The sequence below is a fragment of the Stylophora pistillata genome, chromosome 4 (genome assembly GCF_964205215.1).
Source record: "Stylophora pistillata chromosome 4, jaStyPist1.2, whole genome shotgun sequence".
Taxonomy (NCBI): Eukaryota; Metazoa; Cnidaria; class Anthozoa; order Scleractinia; family Pocilloporidae; genus Stylophora; species Stylophora pistillata.
This window is the reverse complement of record NC_142522.1, coordinates 27,798,423-27,817,911: the sequence shown is the minus strand read 5'-3', so window position 1 is coordinate 27,817,911 and position 19,489 is coordinate 27,798,423. Positions and strand designations below refer to the sequence as shown.

Sequence of the window (19,489 nt, the reverse complement as noted above, 5' to 3'; positions counted from 1 at the left end):
TTATCTTTAACGATTTCTTATGCATCTGCAAAATTACACTTATCTCTTCATTCGATATCAAAAACTGAAACTATATCTGGGTTAATTCAAGGCTGCTATATTCTGAGAAAGCCATGATAGCAAGGTAAGCTAATGAACGAGAGAGCTTGGCATTGGTTGGGTGTCTCATTAACAGCCCTTGATTAAAACGACTTGATTGGCATTCATTGTGGTATTCTTGTTCATCATTGGTTGGAATCAACGAGTGGTCTGCCCAAGAAATAAACGAGACTGCCGCCTGTCCTGTTTCGCTCTCCGATTGGTTCGCGAGACAATAGCACCTAATTGCAAAATGAAATCCGCGGCTAATATGCCCTTTATATTCTAATTGCCTTCAGAGTAACGAAGACTTGTCTATTGAAGGCGATTTTTGAACGAAAATTTCATCCTTGAACCCGAAACCAGCGTCGCTCGTCGGCGTTTGCGATCTGTAGATGTGTACTTGTGAAAGCTTTTGTCGTCGGGCGCGAAAAGGAAGCAAATTTGAAGCTTGGGAAGGAAATCCATTGCGTGAAAGGTAGTTATAATTTCCGATGAGTATGAGCTACAGACTGCGTGTTTGTCACTTCTGGTGTGTTGAATTCAGTCCGATTGAATTTGCTTTGTTGTCCTTGTTTCGATTGATTTTCTAAAAGATCACTTATCGGTTGAACGCTTCCGAACCAAAAATCGTATTTTATAGGGTTGACTGATATTCCCGGGAAATTTAATATTGCCTGCGGAAAATTTTGGCTGCGACCGAGTACAGTCGAGTAAATCGGTAGTCGTCCGATCGTGTTTTTTTTTTTTTTTAATCTCTTGGGAATGAAAGGCTGTTATTTTTCGGTGCTGGTGAGTCATTCGAAGTCTTACTCAACAGGTGCGAAAATTTACAATTTACGATGCGAAGCACTACTACAATTCATAGAACAATGTACTTTTTTCGCGTAAGGTTTATTTTCACCGAATCGTGGCGTGTGCAAGGTTTTGTTTTCAACCGCGTGACCATGCTTATTTGCTCGTGTAAGTCCGATAGAAAAGCCTTAATTCATGTGAGTATGTAAATCTTAATTCAGCACGACGAGACGGTTGAGTCGTTTCGTTGTAGAGACTGATATGTTTTATCGTAGAATTCAGCGCATGGTCGTAACTCCAAAGTCAGTCAACACATGTGGTATTTTACAGTTTGTTGTAAGAATCGAACATTTTGTTTAGGGTTGCCCTGCATGTGGTGATCAACATTAAAGGCAGTTTTTATTATAAAAAAAATATCTTATTTTTTTCTAAATAGATGTCTAGGGAACTTTGCTCCTTCGGGTTATCGAACATTTGTAACTTTTGAGTTTGACGTCTTTGTACTCGGGTTACTGAATTTGCGTGAAAATTACACTTTCAGCTTATTTATGCATGTGGATATTGGTGTAAATAGAATAGCAATTTTTATTTCAGACTTCTCGTAAACAGATCTTTTGCTGTTTGCAGTTTTCTGATTGATCTAAGTCCACCTTTGATGATTACTTATAAATACACATTTTCTATTCACTGAGATAAATCATTGGAGTGTCCTGTGACTACAGTGAGTAAGAAAAATCAAAGGTCAACTTTTATACAGTTATTTAAAATCTAGGTCTGCCCAAATGCAGAAAACAGCTTTTGGTGATATGTTTTGTCATCATTGTGAAAAAAGCAAAGATATGGGCAAAATGAAAACTTATCTTGTCATTGATTTCATTATGTTTGTGTTTTTTTGAAGCTTACATTGTTGTTTTAAATGTTGGGTGATGCCCTTCCATAGATAAACTTCTGTCCAGTTGATAATTGTAAACCAAACAGACTTAGACAAGAGACCATACTCTTTATCACATTCGCAGCTTAATAACCAAACCTGATGTAGGGAGAAAGCAAATCAAAGGGAAGGTTTAGGTGAATAACAATTTTTTTGGGTGTTCCTCTAACATTCCAAGGAGGTCAATATGTTGGAAGAACAAGACAAAAGGAGTCTATTGCCTACAATAAATTAAAAGGCTGTAGTTTCCATAAGTTTACTCATTCAATTATGTATGTTTTCAGCCACTCAGAGCTCTTTTGGAATATTGCACTCACTCTGAGTTAAGCTATATCAATTTACCATTGGATTAATGATTTTCCCAGCCCACCTCCCTGAACAAATATAGTGAACATGTGATAAAGGCTACTAAGAAAACTTGTTGATAGAAGTATTCCTCTCATTAACTGCCTAGCCAGAAATATGAAATATAGTTATGTTTGTTTAGCAAAGGATGTGTACAGTGAAACTCAATAATACAGTGTAGAATGATAATTGATAATCAGAGATGAGAGTCTTTTGAAATAGGTGGGAGTGGGGTGGTTATGTTTGTTTAGCAAATGATGTGTACAGTGAAACTCAATAATACAGTGTAGAATGATAATTGATAATCAGAGATAAGGATTCAAAGTATTTTGAAATAGGTGGGGGTGAGGTGGGGTGGGTAGGTAGTTTATACGCTAAGCTAAGGCCACGCCCCTTCTTAATTTCCCATTTATCCTTTGTATGGTTTGTTGGCATAAGCAATGCTTTCCTTTTATGCAATCTTGGCAGTGTCCAAGATTGCATAAAAGGCTTGTTCTCTTTTGTTTTTGCCTTTTGCTTTTTTCTTTGACAACATTATGGCAATTAGGTATGTGTATAAAGCCTTGGTAAAGTGTGTCAAAGTTACACCATGGTGAAATGGTGCATATACTGTGCAAAATATGATTTCTTATTTCAGTGGGTCAATTCTATGGTTGCAAACTAAACTTTGTACTAAATTCCTTCACTTTTAAAAAGAAATGAGTTCTCAAGAGGGAATCATCATAGTTCAAAATGCTGGCAGGGCGGATGAATGGTAAGAGCTTTGTAGCTGTCAGAGCTCTTATGAAAAGAATGCTCGAAACTTCAGCTTAAGCAACCCTTTATTGTGGCCAGTTTACGTTATCGACTCAGTCGATAAAAGCAAAATATCTTGTCATACCCCCACTGACACAACGCCTCAGTTTCTCTAGAAGCATATTCCTTCATTCCTTTGGCTTGATCTTTCTTTTATTTTAATTTATAACATAACCAAAGAAAAGTGCATGCTCTGATTCGTCGATTCAGCATCCACCATTTGCCCATTGGTGTATGCTGCTGACATGAGCAAATGCAAAGTCTAGTTTCTGCTTGTGCTTGTTTTTTCTGGTCATGTAAGATTTGTTAAATAGAAGCAAACACTTTTGCTACAATGTATCGATGTTATGTTATAAGACAAATGGTAAACACCACAGTGTACACTATTGAGTTATGGATGCACTTGGGAGGTTTGCTAAGCACTCAAGAAGCTAGAGTCACTCTCAGCTATCGCCTCATGCAACTCTTACGCTTCTTTTGTGCTTAGCAACCTCCTGCATGCATCCATAACTCAATAGTGTACACTGTGGTGTTTACCATTTGTTAATTGGGTTAAAAATTTTTGGTGATGATATGCCACCCACTCTTACTTCAACACTTCTCTTCTTTAGTAGGCAGATTTGTTTAAATTTACCCAAACACCTTTTTTGTATTCTTTTCAGTCGTGCATGAAGCAGATTTCATACAATCATGGAGTCAGCTCCTGTGACTGAGAACACTTATTCCACAACAGCTAATATGCAGACAGAATCTAGAAGTATTGTGAAGGAACCTAAAGCACCAGAGGGAACTCTACTACGTCAAGTTCAAGATGCTAAAGAAAGTATTACTGTCCTTAAAAATCAGGTCTCCTTTGCAAACCAGTGTCTTAGTCTTCTTCGAAACCAAATGAAGCATGCCTCAGACACCTTGAACATTCTTCAGGACCAAGTTGACTTAGCACAAAGAACTGTTAGCACTTTGACAGAAGGTAGTGCTACTGGATTGGCAATCCCACAGCCACAGAGTGCAGTGGCTACAGCAGGAGCAAGCAAGTCTCAAACATCGTGGGTTTCTCCTACTGAAACATCAGATGAACAGAAGGTGATTGTTCATGACAGTGAGGGTCCTAAGGTATACACTTTGAGCAAGTCAAGTATGTCGTTAGGCGATCAAAATGCCCTTGCATCAGACTGTGCAACATCGCATGAGCATGGTCAAGTGCCATGTGTTGTTCATCAAGTCCCTGTGCATTGTCACTGCCCAGCATGCCTTTCCCATGCAAATGTCCATCATGTTCCACCGGCATTTCATCCCCAATGTCATGCCTCTCCTGCTAGAGCTATCATCCAAGTAGGCCCAGATGTGCCTCCACCTCCACATCATGCTGCAAGCATGGCTTCTAGTCACGTGGTGGTGATGGAACCAACAAATGTTTCGACAAGCCTATCTCAATCCAGTCCTACCAGTAAAAGTGCATCTGGTCAAGAAGAGAGCAAAAACAGCTCAGGCGAAGATAGAAGTTCATCAAGGAAAGAGTCTGCTTCGACTTCTCCAATGGCACACCAGTTGCTTCAGGTAATTGATGTCTTGCAAACAGTCGATGATGAAGTTGGTAGTTCCTGCAGGTCTAGCACACTTTCCTCTATGTCTCGTGGTGTCCCTGTTGGTTATGCTACGACAGGTGATCACCTTAGCATCCCATATGGAGGTGGTGCTGCCTCTTTCCACAAGTTTTCACGAAGACATCGGAAGCAAAGCATAAGTCCCGCTAAGGTGATATCCTCTGAATCTCTGACATCAGTATTTCAAGAAAAAAACTCTTCAGGTAATACCTATGGTAAATACCGGTATGTATGTTGCTTAACAAGATTCACCTTGATGACTAACCATTCTTGAGCCCGGTCAGCACATCTTGTCACTGTAGCTGTTTTTACTGACCTGACTGTGGTTGGTTAAATAATTGTTACTGCCTGATATATATCACTCTTCAGCAGATAACTGTTGCAAGTCACAAATCAATCTATGATATCAAGTGGATAGTGATTCTTGAGGTAGATAACGTTAGTTAGCCTTTTAACAACTATGCTAGACCCAAAGTCTGCAAAGCCTTTTTCCATGATGGAAGTATTGAAGTTCAGGAAGTACTAACAACGGCTTGCATCACTATGAATTGACTTGGAAAATCACCGCGAAGGCAAAGATGCACACGACTGAAACTTGACAAACTAAATCTTTTTAGTCCTGGGCATTTTTCGGGTACCAAATGCAACTGTTTTTGCTATGTAAAACCCTGCGTACATCACTATTGTTGCGTAATTATAGTATAATGCAAAGTACTTGTATATCTAGCTTGGGTTACCTGTGCTGTTAGACAGATCAGATTACTTGTGATTGATCCGTATAGTTTGTTAGTTGAGAAATGTTTTTCAAGATTTGGGAATTTTCCTCGCCCTTGGATACATTCATGAATTAAACCTCGCTGGAAGTATGTGATAAGAGTGTCAAAAGTAATCTGGGATTGCTTTACCTTGCTCTGTGATTGTTCCTGAAAACTCGCGCCACTCTTTCTACCAATCAGAAGTAAAACTAACGCCAATCACGACTTACTCGCCCGTGTTTTCCCGCGCTTTAGGTGGTTTGTTTGTTTTAACTTTGAGTCCTTAATGGCTCTCCTCAGTATTTCCCTTTCTTCTGATTAGTCAGGTTTTGGTTTTGCGACAATCAATGGAAAAGCGCTCTATGACCCAAAGCAGCTATTGAGACTTGCTTTGTTTTTCTGTCTTTCAGTTAAGACTGTGCTCAGAGATCACTTAGAGTTGATGAGAGTGCCTGCTCCTGTACTAGCTGCTACCCTTGAGCCAGAGTTCCTTGTAGTTCCATCCAGTAGCTACTCCTATGACAGCCCACCAGCATCAGCGACTGATCGCCTTGGAAAAGAGGAAGACAGGAAGAAGAAAACAAAACCATTCACCGAAAGCTTATCGGCTGAGACGGTCGTGTCGTCGTCAGCATCGCGGGAAGAGACACATGTACCACCCGAACAGTCAAGCGGTGCTCCAGACGGAAAGGGAGTGTCGGAGGAGTGTAGAACCGAAGGATCGTGTAGGAGATTTGATGACAAATCGCAACCAAGTAGAGTTTCTAGTGATTCTCGTGGCTACGTCTCGCTTACGTCTTTTCCGGAGAAAAACCAACAAACAGACTTGCAGATTGACACAAACGGTCTTTGTTCGCCTAACAGGAGATTTACAGGAACGAGCCCTTTGAACTCAGATGTCGGAATGCCGTTCATGTGTCCCAAGACTGAAGCTATAAGTACTGCACTGAACAATACGACTGAGCCTGTGTCGTTGGCAGCGGTAGTCTCCCAATTGGAACATGCCCCTGAAAAGTCTCCAGTTTTGTCGACAACTTGTCACATGACTGCATCCCAGGCCCCACCCATGGCTGTTATCTCTTTAGCAAATAACGTTGAAAGCGCGGTGACGCCGCAAAAAGTCACGTCTCCAACGAAAAAACCGATCATTCTGTCGAGACGATCGTCTCGAAGTAGCGAACAAAACATTCCCCAGGGGCTCGTGGTACTCGTCCCCACGATAGAGGATGCCAAGCGCCTGATAGCATCCACAGGGGGCAGTTCAGACGGCCACACCCCTGTGTTAGTTCCTCAACATATGTTGAATGAGATTCACGCAAAAAACGCCGTTTCTGAAGATGATCGAGACGTGCAACGGCAAATACTCGGAAAGCGAAGTCGTGATATGGTTTCCCCTCCGCGTCCCCCTCCGCCAAAGAGATCGGCTGTTGATTCAGTTGTTATCGATTAAGATGCGTTTTGTAAATATAGGTTTATCGAGAAGAAATATTTATTTAAGTGTTGTAGAGAAACAAAATATATAGCATCTGTTGGAAACGTTAAGCATTGTTTGTGTCAATTTTCTGGGGCGGTTTATTCCCGAATTAAGGGATGTTAAGTGAAGTGTAATCTTTTGTTTCGCTAAGTAGTCACTTCCAATGTGGATCGCGTTGTTTCGAACGCGTATTATTAGTTGTATTCAAGCGACGAGGTCGACCGGATAGAGGTCACTTCATGAAGCACTGTGATCGGCCGGTTTTCCGCGGATATGATTGGTACATTTTTAACTTGTGTTAGTTAACAGTTGTTCAAAATAACAATTTCTAATCTCAGAATCAAAATATGCTGGGTTTTCAGCCAATTTCCTTCCCTTACTCAACAAACCCTACAGTACAGGGACCTAAATGACCCTGAGTATTAAGAAGATTATAATCATGTTCCCTACTCGGGTGTACTCATGCGCATTGATTCTTAATCATCGATATTGAATTTTAAGGAATTGTAAAATTTAAATGTACTGTTAGAAGATCACAAGCTTATCAGTTTGTCGGAAGTATACCAAATTGCTTGTTTCATTCAGGTAATTTCACATTCTCTAACCAAAAGGAACCAAAATTTTCATAACCTTGAAGGAAAAATGTTTCGAGAGTGGCCATGCAGGGCACTGTAATCGGTGAGCCTCGTAGAGACCACGGGTACTAGGCCTTCGCTCGATTTGTCTGAGTTGCCTTTAGTTCTCTTGATTTTTTCCTACGTCTTTGTTTTGACGTTATGCTTCATTCAGTTTCATTTCCTCTGGCCTAAAAAAGATTTTCTGCTATTAACAAAGTAATTTCTACAGTAACAGTTAACAGTACAAGGTGGTTCAGTAATTTATTAAAATATTTTCTGGTATCATTTGAGATGGCTCTGTCGCATAGAGCCACGAAGACGCCTGTGCGTCGTTTGTCTCGCTGCGTTTCGTTACATAAATGAACTGGAGCGACGACGATGGGGGATTTCTAATCGTATTCCGTCCCCTAGACACGGAAAGGTGTCTTGAAATTTTTGGTTCACCGCTTTGAAAATCGTCGACGGCACCCACACGATCGTGTTGGTCAAAACATGTACTGCTCTCAGAGCTGTTGCTGTGATGATGTAAATGATGTAGACAAGGGCTGCTATTTTGGTCCCAAACAAGACGATCGGCACAAAGACTCCCAGAAGAGACAACATCCCTACCGCAAGAACCCCGCCTTGAAACAGAAGAATAGAGAACAGTGCGAATACTGAAGATCCTACGACAAAGGCGAGGAACAAAAAGAACGGAAGGAAACCAGTTATGATGAAGGTGCCCAAGAAGACTGAAGCCACAGGGTGTCTCTGGACAAAGTGGGTGAATTTTCTCGCTTTGCTCATCGCCTGGCAGTTGTGGAGATCCCTCAAGTGGTCTCTCATGGCGTGAATGTTGGGGTCCAGCCACGGAAAGAGAAGATCGCTTTCAATCATCCCGTGAATAATCTAAAAAAGGAACTAGAAGATGCAAACGAAAACTTTCGAAAATTTCAAATGCAGAAATTTTTATGTGAGAAGTGAAATGGGATAGATTATGCAAAATTTAGGCAATTTAAGTAAGTGACCTCTTTTCTGGTTCATTACGATCATATCGATAAACTTAATTAAAATTAAAAGGTAGATCAGTATCGCAAGTTACATCTTCATTGATATGAAGATAAACTTGGGACAAAGCCAACCTTTTTTAAAAGTCGAAACTTGTCAGTATCTCGATGCGATCTATCTTAAACTTCGCCGACTTTGCTTGACCTTGGAAAACATAAGGAGCTTTTGGATCTCTTGTTTGTCGTCATCCCTCGTGGTTTTTCTGCTTCAGCTTTCTCTAGTTTTAAGTTTCTATTTTGATATTTCTGTCTATTATCTGACTTTGTTTTCAGTGATAATCTCGCACAAAACTGCATGACCTTACCCTTTCAAAAGATAGTTTATCGCGAGTAAGCTCACCAAATGTTAATTTTTCGTGGAAGTCTACTTACTTGTCCGTTTAAAATCCTTAAAGTCCAACTGAGTCATCAAAGGAGCAAGGAAGATAAAAGAGAGGGGCGAAAATTTCGAAGCTAAGTCCTACTTCTACCTGAATTTGGTCTTTTAAAATCACACAAATATGTTGATATCGCCCAATAGATGTGGAAGACCTTCTATGTAATTATCCTCGCGTAACAATTGTTTTCAGTTACGTCATAATGCTTTCTCTTCCTTGACGGACAAGTGCGAATACTAATTGTCACTTTTTGTTCTATTTCATAAGATTTAAAGAAAATTTATTATTTCTTACGCGAGAAATCAGGATTGTAAGCTGGAGACAATACAACCCGAACCTCCCGGGGCTTATGGTTGGACGGTGAGAGATTCTGTTAATCTTTTCCACAAAAATTTGCGCTTTTAGGTAGGCTCCAACTATTTGCTTTTCCGCTTAGTTTCTCGTGACCTTGGGCCGAAGTTACTCATTTTTCATTCCATCGTCAAACCCCTCAATTAGAATTCCCTCGACTCTTTCTTCACCTCTTTCCGACTGTTCCTTTCTCCTCCCTTTCTCCGACCCTTTCTCCTAGCTCCTGGATCTTCTAAGCTTGAATTGAGCCCGCGATCTCTTTATAAACCTATAGCGGTTTTGTTACCCATAAGGCCCCGCAATATCCCATGTATCTTTCTCTCTTTGCCTACATCCAAAATGGTGCGTTTTCGTGAAAATATATGTTGTAAACATCCTTTTCCATCGGATCCGTTATGGCCTCCGCGTCTCTACACAGTTTTCTTTAGTGGCCAAAAAGCTTGATGTACTCTTTGATAGTTCTATCTTGGCATTTTAACCTTGTTATAGCTGATTATCAATGTTAATACATACATTCGTAACTTCTGGCAACAGCTCCTCGTTGTGCGTAGACTTCGTGATGGAGTCAACGACCTTAGATATGAAATATATTATTGCGAAAAATCGGAAGTAATAGAACTTGAATTCTTTTTGCTGTTAATGGCCGAGTGTACTGTAGATTTTCCCTCGGAGGGAACTCTATGCAAATTAATTGAAGGAACATGAGCCAAGAGAGGGTGAAAGTTTATAGCTGAAGTACCTAAGTATCCATTCAAACGGAGTTTGCCTTGACCACTGAATACGCTGTTACATTTGTAGATTTATTTTTGTGTTACTGATTACGCGATAAGCAGATGCTAAGTACATTTTTATGTCTGTTAATACACTCTAGGTGAAGGTTAAAGCTCACGAACTTCGAGGGAAAAAGAAGGAAGAGCTTCTAAAGCAGCTCGATGAGCTGAAGAATGAGTTGGCTACTTTGGAAGTTGCTAAGGTGACTGGAGGGGCTGCCTCTAAGCTCTCCAAAATGTGAGTTGAATTGAATTTGTAAACCAATTCCAATTTGTTGAACCTACAATGTCAACATAATTTTCCAAAAACTAATACTGTTTGAATTTGGAAAGCTGTTCTTACGTCTTCTTGCACTAAAGCCAGATTTGAATAGTGAAAATTTGGTTAATAGTGTTTTTTATCACCAAGTATAATTGTTGTGGTGAATGAAGAGATGTGCACACTCTGATCGGTCAAGGATTGCATCGTATCTTTTTGTAATCACTTTGTGTGAGGTGATTAAAGCAGAGGGCCAAATCTCATAGTGGGCACCTTATATTTGTAATGTTACAGAGGAGACGATAAATATGATAGAAGAAATTTCAATTCTGAAAAGCACAAATGATACTACTAGGTTTAGTGCGATGATTTTCTATTTAACAATTGGTTCATGCTTTAGCGTGCACTATCGAGTTATGGAGCACGCGGGAAGTTTGGAGAGCACGAAAGAAGCGTAAGAGTTGCCCGAGGCGATAGCCGAGGGCAACTCTAGCTTCTTTCGTGCTCTCCAAACTTCCCACGTGCTCCATAACTCGATAGTGCACAGCTGAAAGCATGAACCAATTGTTTTAGAACATAGCCGGTAGAATTGTGCATCAAATCCGACGGGAAAAATGGACAACAATATCAGTTGAAGCGAATCGTGACGGCGCTGATGCCGAGTCTCCTTTTCCTTTGTTTTTCTCTTTTTCTGCCTCATTTAAGAACTCTAGCCCAAGGGAAAAGGTCCAAACATTGTCTTCGTTTTCGGACTAGTAGGCCGAGTTTCTGTTTGTATCCATTATTGTCGCGAAATATATTATTTTTCCCGCGCTAACAATCGGCCGCTCGCGCAAAAAAAAATTTCTGGCGAAGCGATTTGCTGACGCTGTCAGCGTGCACTATCGGGATTTTGAGCACGCTTACAAATATTGAATTTGATTGCGCGGTTCTGCTAGCTATGTTCTAATTGTGGATTAAATTAAATGAAACTGCCCAGTTCTAGTGGAAACTAGCTGCTTATCTAGACACAAGTAATCAAAACAACTAAAACATAATGGTTTTAGAAAACAAAACAAATTTACAGCAGCCTTAGAAATCATGTGAGTAATTATACTAAAACAAGTTTTTGCCTGAAGCACAGTGAAAATTGTTGAATAATCCTCTCAACTTTGCCTCATGGAATTTTCAACAATATTCACGTCGCATTGGGCAAATAAATGTTAAAAAATCTCCTTCACTTTATTTACTATTACTGAAAAACTGGTTAACAATTGAGTAATGGGGAAGCCTGCTTGCATGACTTTCTGGAAGTCTCATGGCAGTTGATTTTTCAGTGCTATTGGACACCATTTTTGTGCTGGTGGTAGTCTTCTTTTCATTAATGTAGAGTCAGTAAAGTTCAGTATAAAATGAAGCTAGAATCCCTCAGCCCTTTAACCCCTCAGAAAGACTGTCTTCTAATTTCTCCTTGCGATACCACCCTTGAATCAAATATACAGGTTGGGAGAGCAAAGGAAATGATCACCCATTTATGAACTGCTGGTTGTCAAACAAATTCTTCTAGCCAGTACTGTAGGAAGGATATAGAGAACAGTTTGGAGAATATACATACTGATATGAGGGTGTAACGGGTCAGCTATTTTTACCCTCCATTTAAATGCCCAGAACATTTGTTGGATTATATGTTTGTGAATTGTTGTAACCGCTGTGTTTAATCTCTAACATGATTTGGAGTGAGTTGATCTCTAACATGATTTGTTAGTGAGCTTCTATGCGCTAGCTGACGTTTGGCTGTGTAACCGCGTGATGCAGTTCCAGTCAATACCCACTAATTGAGCCTTGCTCACCATAGAGTCTCCTGTAGCTCAGTGGTTAGAGCATCCGACTAGATCACAGAGGGTCGTGGGTTCAAATCCCATCTGGAAACTCGATTTTTCTCTTATGTACGTGAAAAAGAGAAGTATTAGAAATTGTTTGGATGTACATTGTCCAGATCAAATTGAAATTAGTTACCCCTTTACACCCTGACATCAGTATGTACAGGGATCAATATTCATTTTTTTTCTGAGTCGTCAGCCGGGCGAGTAAGCCTGATGGCCTACTTGCCCGGTTCCAATTTGGGTCGTCCGGACAAGAGTGCAGAATTTAAGAAAGAACGGTGTTAAAATTGTGTGTAACTTCAAGAAGGTACAGTTGCATTTGCTTTCGTAGGCAACGGTTCCTGTTTGAGCTTCACTTGTTTTTTTCTTTTTTTTGCCGGAGGCTGTGATACGCCTGTAACAAAACACCACATCGTCACTTTTACATTTTCTGCAAATGGACTGCTCTAAAAGCGCCAGCGGTTAACAACATGAAAATTGAGCCTGCGATCATTTCATGGAAACACTGCACTATCAAAGATGGCGTCAAAACTTACGATCTCATTTGAGACAAAAAGTTGTACGTTATGCTCCATTATTCTTGGCGCTTTAAAAACAGGTAGAGTGTACTTTAGAAAAAAGAACAGGAATTTTTGGAAATATTTTGTGGTTGAGCAAAACCCCACTCGTCCAATGGACGACTTTTGCAGTTACCTCAGTTGTCTGTGCCAGATTTTAGTTGTCTGGGACAACCAGACGACCTGGAATATGGATCCCTGTATGTATATTCTCCATGCCGTTCTCCATACATTTCCTAAGGTGCTGACAAGGAGAATTTGGTGAACAATCAGGAGCTTCTTGAGTTTGTGATCATTTCCTTTATTCTTGTGACCTTAATGTGTGATTCAGGGGTGATATTGTAAGGAGAAATTAGATGCTGGTCACTCTAAGGGGTTAAAGGGTCAATATATTTGGAAAATCGCTTTAACATGTTTGACATACATTGGAGAGAACTTTCATTAGATTTTTGTTGCTTTTAGATTAGCATCTTTACCTGTAATGACTTAATGTTTTGGTAACAGCTGCGTTTCATTATGATTGTGATGTTAATGCATTATTTAAAACAGATGTTTTAATGACTCTAGGAAGTATGATTTTACTTGTTGAAATTGAATATATTTTTTTAGTCTTAGACTTTTGCTTAATTTCTTTAATTCACAAACATTATCTAATTACTGAGAATCATTTAAACTTTGTTCAAGTGCTGTGTAGAGTTGTTGATACCTAACCAGGAACATGTCTCTTTGCAGAAAACTTGTTCGGAAGTCTATTGCTCGAGTGTTGACTGTTATCAGCCAGACTCAGCGTGAAAACCTGCGCAAGTTCTACAAGGCCAAGAAGTATAAACCTCTTGATCTCAGACCCAAGAAGACCCGTGCCATGAGACGTGCCCTTACCAAGCATGAGGCATCCCTTAAGACCAAGAAGCAGCAGAAGAAGCTCACACACTTCTCACTGAGAAAATATGCTGTAAAGGAGTAACTCACTGCTTGTCAATAAATACCATGTACAAATAACAAGATATTTGGTTTGTGTTTTGTGCTTGTAGTTTACTCTATCGTTTTTGCAAATGCTCTTGTAAATTTGGTACTGGCCTTCTAAGCAGGATGTTTTACTGCTTTAAGGGTAAAAATGATCCTATCATTTTTAACAGGAGTTTTGCCATGTCATGGTTATTTTTAAGGGATTTACAATGGATGTCCATTCTTTTTTGGCCAGAGGTCAGCAGCTCCCTTTTATTTTGCAATTTTCTCCATGGGTGTCAAGAAGCTTGAGATAGCTTTAACCCAGGATGTAATAGAAGTAAAGGTGAAATATATTTTCTGTGGCAGTTTCCAGGTGCTATGATCAGCATCGGTTAAATCATGGGAAGTTTTTGATAAATTGCTTGTAGAGTGGAAGTCTGCGAAATGAAATATTCTCTTACAAGTCACTTTGATTTTTACTTGAGGCGAGTTTTCCAGAGAAAAAGAGTAACTCACCCATCAACTTTAGAGATGAAATTAATCCCAAATTATTTTGTGGTTTGCACTCTCTTTTCCTTATTAGAGAAGTTGCCTGGGCAAGGAATGGAGAGAAATATTGTAGGAACAGTTTCATTTCCTTTGGTGGTCAGCTATTTATGGTACACTGTGTGACCTATGTTTTTTTACATTTTTGTGGTTAAAACCAAAATTGGCCAAAGTGATCTACCTATGATTAATTCTCTGCAGTTTAATGAGACTCCTGAAAGATAACTGGTCTACCACTTGCTTGCTTTTATTTTCTCATCCTTGAGTGCAATCACTATCATTTTTATTCTCTGGGCAGGACATTTATGGTTAGAAACTTGGATACTCCATGGACTAAAAATGTTGAAACTTCCTATTTAATTTGTTGTCTTTTAGCTGACATAACTCTTGATCTCTTGTCTTGACAAGATTATCCCAGTTACCACTGTCAATTTTTTCCAGTGTGACTACATGCCCTTCAAGGGTTTCCTGGATTTGGTCACAGATTGCCATCGAGTCTCTGCAGTAGTTCACATTTTCCACAAAAGTTTCAAGAACTAGTTGGGATAACAACAACAACAAGGATAACATTGTTCAAATACTTTTCAATTGCTTTTCATGTGCCTTGCAGATGCATATGTACTTTACATATTAAAATATGTGTGAAAATAATTTGAAGACCGGATAAATTTCAAGAAAAGTGCAATTTTTATGTCTAGGGATTATTTCAAAGAAGTTACTTTTTGTCCACACACAGTGTCTAGCACGCATATTTCCACTGTCTTCATATTGTAGACTTGGACATAACCAGCTGGTTGCCAACTCCATGGAACGTGCATCGTAAGATGATCTTGATTGAAACCTTTCAGGTTCTAGTGATTCTGTAGGTAAGACCTTTGTGTTCCTCTTGCTTGAACTTTGAACATGAGTCCACGGAATACAAGCCAATGTCAAAATCTATCAGAAAACTTTGTATCTACTTATCCACCATGAAGAGTAGAAATGAAAACAATGCTATCATTTTCTTGCAACTCGTAGTCCAGTTCACCCTGCAAAGTAATCAAAGGAGGGGAATGCATCATTGTTACCAGGGTTAAGTGCTATACTTACTCTTAATACGTATGATGCACGATCCTTGCAGTAGAGAAAGCTATTTATGCTATAGCGAAAATCAGACCTGAAAAAAATCAGGCCTGTATGGGATTCGAACCACTGACCTCTGCGATACTAGTGCAGCGCTCTATCAATTGAGCTGACAAGCCAACTGGGAACAGGCCTTTAAGTTAATTCGTAATAAATTAGCTGCACTAGTATCGCAGAGCTCAGTGGTTCAAATCCTGTACAGGCCTGATTTTTTTCAGGTCTGATTTTCGCTTTTATTACGAATCAACTTAATGGCCTGTTCCCAGTTGGCTTGTTAGCTCAATTGGTAGAGCGCTGCATTAGTACTGGAGAGGTCAGTGGTTCGAATCCCGTACAGGCCTGATTTTTTTCAGGTCTGATTTTCGCTATTGCATAAATAGCGCTCTCTACTGCGAGGATCGTGCATCATACGTCTTTAATACCGCAGTTCAAAATATATGAACTTCATATATACACTTACTCTTAAATTGTTGCACATGTTTGAGCAACACTGGATGATGCAGAGCAGAGGAAATTGTCAACATTGTAATGAGTTTTATCTTTCTTGACTAAAGCATAATGGGCTATAAATGCAAAACCCTGTGCTTTATCCATGCAAACTAAATATAATGTATGTCTGTTGTGTTCACGCGTACTCTTGACAAATAAAACCTCCCAAAAATACCAAGAAAAAGAGGAAAGACATTTCTTGATACTTGGTAAAATATTCAACAGCTACCACAGGGAATGTTAAGAATTTTGTATGAAAAATTTTTTCTGTTAAATCTAACTCCAATTTATTTAATCCAAAAAAACTTTATTTATCTTACTCGATGTTCATCTCAGTTAGCTCTTTAAGTCTTTAAATCTATGGGCTTTAACATAATTCCTGACCATGCAGCTCATCGATAAATTATGTGTGTTCAGATCTATATGATGCCCAGTTAGTTAACTGAGTACATATATATATATATGTCATGAGAGGAAACATCTTTGTAAAACATTTAGCATTCTTGGAATTGTTTGGTTCAACAAGCATCAGTTATAAAGAGACTTAAGAATGATACATTTTTTGCCATTTTAGAAGAAAATATGTCCATGTCTTACCATCAGTTCCCAGTCTACCTCATTTATCAGTACTAATATACCAGGCCGTCTGAAAGTTAAGAAGAAAGTATTTTATTACAAAATACTAAATAAATATTCAACATATCACTCAGACGAATTCTGAGGCTGTCTGCTTGTACCAACCATTATAGCTGTCATTCTTTTATTCAACTCAAGATAATCAAAATGTGCCAAAAGTAATTAAGTTTTCTGTTGTGGATTATATTAAAGAACAAAGGAGTAATAAAGTAATAATGATAACTAAACCCGTTATCCAAAAACATTAATAACTTGTTACTCTGAGTTAATCCAAGGTAAGCACTTAACAATACACAATGATTCATACACTGATTCTCCTTGAACGAACAGTTCTGGTCTTTCCTTTAGCAAGTTGTCTTTGATCCATACTAGTAATCTTTTAATATTCCCTGTTGGAAAAGAGAAAAAGAAGTAGAGGGTACGCTTTTTTTAATTGAAGAAGTACTTAAAGTATTTTTATCCTAAGTATCTGTTTACATCTGTAGGCCGTTTGCGACCTTTTAACCAAATATTTATCTTTTTTCAAGGAACACTCAACTGACTTGCGAACCGCTAACTTCTTCCGAAAATTAGCTCTTAATTAAAATAAATAGGGATAATGTAACTGATGAGATTCAACCGAACACTCACATGGCTTCTCATCCTTTGGCAAGACCACGTCATGCTCCTTTACTTTATTGAATAGTAACTCGGCGCCGCCGCTTTGAAAGAAGAGAAACTTCAGTCAACGTTTATATTGAAATCAAATCGATCTGCAGCAGGGAGACTGGGAGAAAAACTGGAACAGAAGCCTACCTAAATTGTATTGAAATCTTCAGTTTGTCCGCCATGTTACCTCCTTGCGCGCATGTCCCTAGTGTAGCTGTCCGCTGTACTGAGTTTTGCGTGCGCCCCCATGTCGATATCGCCTTTTATGAAAATAAGTTCCTAAAACTGACCTTTCCTTACTAAAGCTCAATCCTTAACGAACTTGGCTCTTTATTATGTTAATTATGACTCGCTCTGTTTTCGTATTTTATCTTGTACAGGAGAATCTCCCCAAACACAAACACAAACACAAGGAAACATTTGTGTAATCGTTCTGGTTAAGCGGGCCTCACTCCGTCCTTTTCATTGTAGTTTATAAAAGACGAAGCCCAAGTATCACTTTTTGCCTTCAAGTAAACGTTCATTACCTGTAATGATCAACAATCTCACGATATAATTCGGCTTTCCCTATGTGCTCGTAATTGCCCAAATTGTGACGTCATATTCGAATTAAACTCTATTTAAAGTCGCGACATGCAAGACAAGCAATTGCAAGACGATCAAGAAATAGTAGCTTTGTTTTGTAGTTTCGAAAAACCACGCCACAGTTGGTAATGTTTTGGAAAATATCTTTCAGGACAAATTGTGTCAACTACAAAGGTATTTCCTATAGTAATAAGTTTTTTCGAATTGGTTTTTTATTTTGCTTCTAATTGGAGGCTTTCTATATTATGTGAATTTTTTTTCCTGACAACTGGGCAAATGATTTTCATTTACAGAAGTCGATATTTTTGCTCAAGATGGATCTCGTTCTTCCACAAGAGAATATGACATCTTCTCGTCTTCCAAGATTACAACAAAGTCTGCGCATCGTAGGGAGACAGTTAAGTGAAATAGCGCGTATTTGGTTATTTCTTTGGAGCTTGATGTGCCCTCAACTTAAATTTAGCAAACCCACCGGTCTATAAATCATGCGTAACAACAAGTACCCTCTATGAAGTATGTACATCGAATAAGAGAGTCGGGTAGGAGAAAGTGTGTTCATCGGGGCGGTGGCAAGGCAGTGGGGGGTGGGGTATGGTGAGGACGATCCTCGACGATATTACCGAGTGGAGTACGAGTAATCTGCATCAGCGTTTCCATGCATTTGAGGCATGTCAATGTATTTTAACATCGTTGTTGTAAATAGCTTTTATAAAAAGAAGCAAGAAAAGTGTTGAATGCACATCAAGACTCCTAGATATGTTTGTGCGACCTGATTGATATCTTCAGTCTGCTTAGGTGCATTACCAACCTCGTTCCCAGGGTCCCTCACCTTCCCGCCCGCGCCCCCTGGAGCGAGAGAGGGGCGGGAAGATGAGAGACCCCTGGGAACGAGGTTGATGCAGTACTTCTGTCTTCCAAGAGTGGCTTACTATATTCTGGATGTTAGACCAGAAATTTCAGAAATTTTTAGAAGATGCACCGAATTTAAACCTCATCAAGTTTTTATCGTGTCGCAATTTTCTGTAGGATTCGAAAACTTCCATCGAGGATTCGACGAGCGGCCAGACGGGGCCTGGAACGGGTCCTTGTTCGTCTTGGAATTAAGCGTCACTCAGAAAGAAAGTTAAAACTAGAGCGATTCCAGAGCAGCACTGACAAAATATTTAACGTAAAACGTCGTGGAAGCCGTGGAGCTGAAGAATCTTCAGGTTTCATCAGCGAAGAAGAGTTAGAGGATGAAGATTTTCCTCCAGACTACAGCAACACCGAGCTTAAAATGAAAATTAGACCGACAGACAGAGGAAATTTCTTGACTGAAACTGATGGTCCTATTGAAATCGAAATGATAGTTTTCAAATAGATATCGAGAAAAAGCGATTCGTCAGAGGTATGAAGGTAAAAGATATGAAAGGAAACTTTAGACTAAAATTGTACCCAGATCCTACCGTGTAACTAACTGAAACCCACAGCTTGGCCGTGGAAGATCTGAGTACGAGAATAAATCAGGACCACACCCAATGTACCTGCAACATGTGCTGCTGCTTTGACTACAGATTTGATTCCCTAAACATGTTCCAACTTCTGGAAATATTGTGCCTTCTGATAAGGGGGAACAGAATTTCAATAAACAAGAACTGTGTCATGTATCATGAGATAATTTTTTGGCATTGAGCCATGTCACCCCGAGTTCCATGTCAGTTTTATGACAAGTATTATGTACTATTTGTCTGCTAAAGACTGAACTGAATAAAAGTTACTTGTAAGTCTGCATGGTCTCCAAATGCCGCTCATATACTGTCTTTATTGAAAACGCGAACAAGAAATTTATTAGTGCAATCCGAACTCGGGTACTCAAATACCATAGAATTTTGGAGTGGAGTCTCTTAAGCGAATAAAACT

General features: G+C 39.4%; 4 protein-coding genes across 6 annotated transcripts; 3 read left to right on the top strand and 1 right to left on the bottom strand.

The window, feature by feature from the left end:
• The first annotated feature begins 316 nt into the window (after positions 1-316).
• On the top strand, positions 317-6,845 carry LOC111329305 (uncharacterized). 3 transcript variants are annotated; one of them, XM_022933964.2, is made up of 4 exons: positions 317-556; positions 2,846-2,903; positions 3,607-4,751; positions 5,714-6,845. In XM_022933964.2, exons 3-4 carry the CDS (start codon positions 3,635-3,637, stop codon positions 6,751-6,753), a joined length of 2,157 nt encoding a protein of 718 aa, XP_022789699.1. In that variant the 5' UTR covers positions 317-556; positions 2,846-2,903; positions 3,607-3,634; the 3' UTR covers positions 6,754-6,845. The 3 variants fall into 3 exon arrangements, with proteins under 3 accessions (XP_022789699.1, XP_022789698.1, XP_022789700.1); XM_022933963.2 differs by lacking the exon at positions 2,846-2,903 and having other exon boundaries at positions 318-556; XM_022933965.2 differs by lacking the exons at positions 317-556; positions 2,846-2,903 and adding an exon at positions 630-898.
• Positions 6,846-9,363: 2,518 nt separating this feature from the next.
• LOC111329266 (large ribosomal subunit protein uL29) lies at positions 9,364-13,620 on the top strand. The gene is made up of 3 exons (XM_022933903.2): positions 9,364-9,510; positions 10,040-10,176; positions 13,349-13,620. Exons 1-3 carry the CDS (start codon positions 9,508-9,510, stop codon positions 13,578-13,580), a joined length of 372 nt encoding a protein of 123 aa, XP_022789638.1. The 5' UTR covers positions 9,364-9,507; the 3' UTR covers positions 13,581-13,620.
• Positions 13,621-14,444: 824 nt separating this feature from the next.
• On the bottom strand, positions 14,445-17,302 carry LOC111329267 (ubiquitin-related modifier 1). Its single transcript, XM_022933904.2, has 5 exons — positions 17,153-17,302; positions 16,988-17,058; positions 16,665-16,746; positions 16,319-16,367; positions 14,445-15,138 (listed from the first exon to the last, which is right to left on the bottom strand). Exons 1-5 carry the CDS (start codon positions 17,185-17,187, stop codon positions 15,070-15,072), a joined length of 306 nt encoding a protein of 101 aa, XP_022789639.1. The 5' UTR covers positions 17,188-17,302; the 3' UTR covers positions 14,445-15,069.
• Positions 17,303-17,407: 105 nt separating this feature from the next.
• LOC111329265 (uncharacterized) lies at positions 17,408-19,358 on the top strand. The gene is made up of 3 exons (XM_022933901.2): positions 17,408-17,764; positions 17,884-17,987; positions 18,617-19,358. Exons 2-3 carry the CDS (start codon positions 17,905-17,907, stop codon positions 18,948-18,950), a joined length of 417 nt encoding a protein of 138 aa, XP_022789636.1. The 5' UTR covers positions 17,408-17,764; positions 17,884-17,904; the 3' UTR covers positions 18,951-19,358.
• The last annotated feature ends 131 nt before the right edge of the window (positions 19,359-19,489 follow it).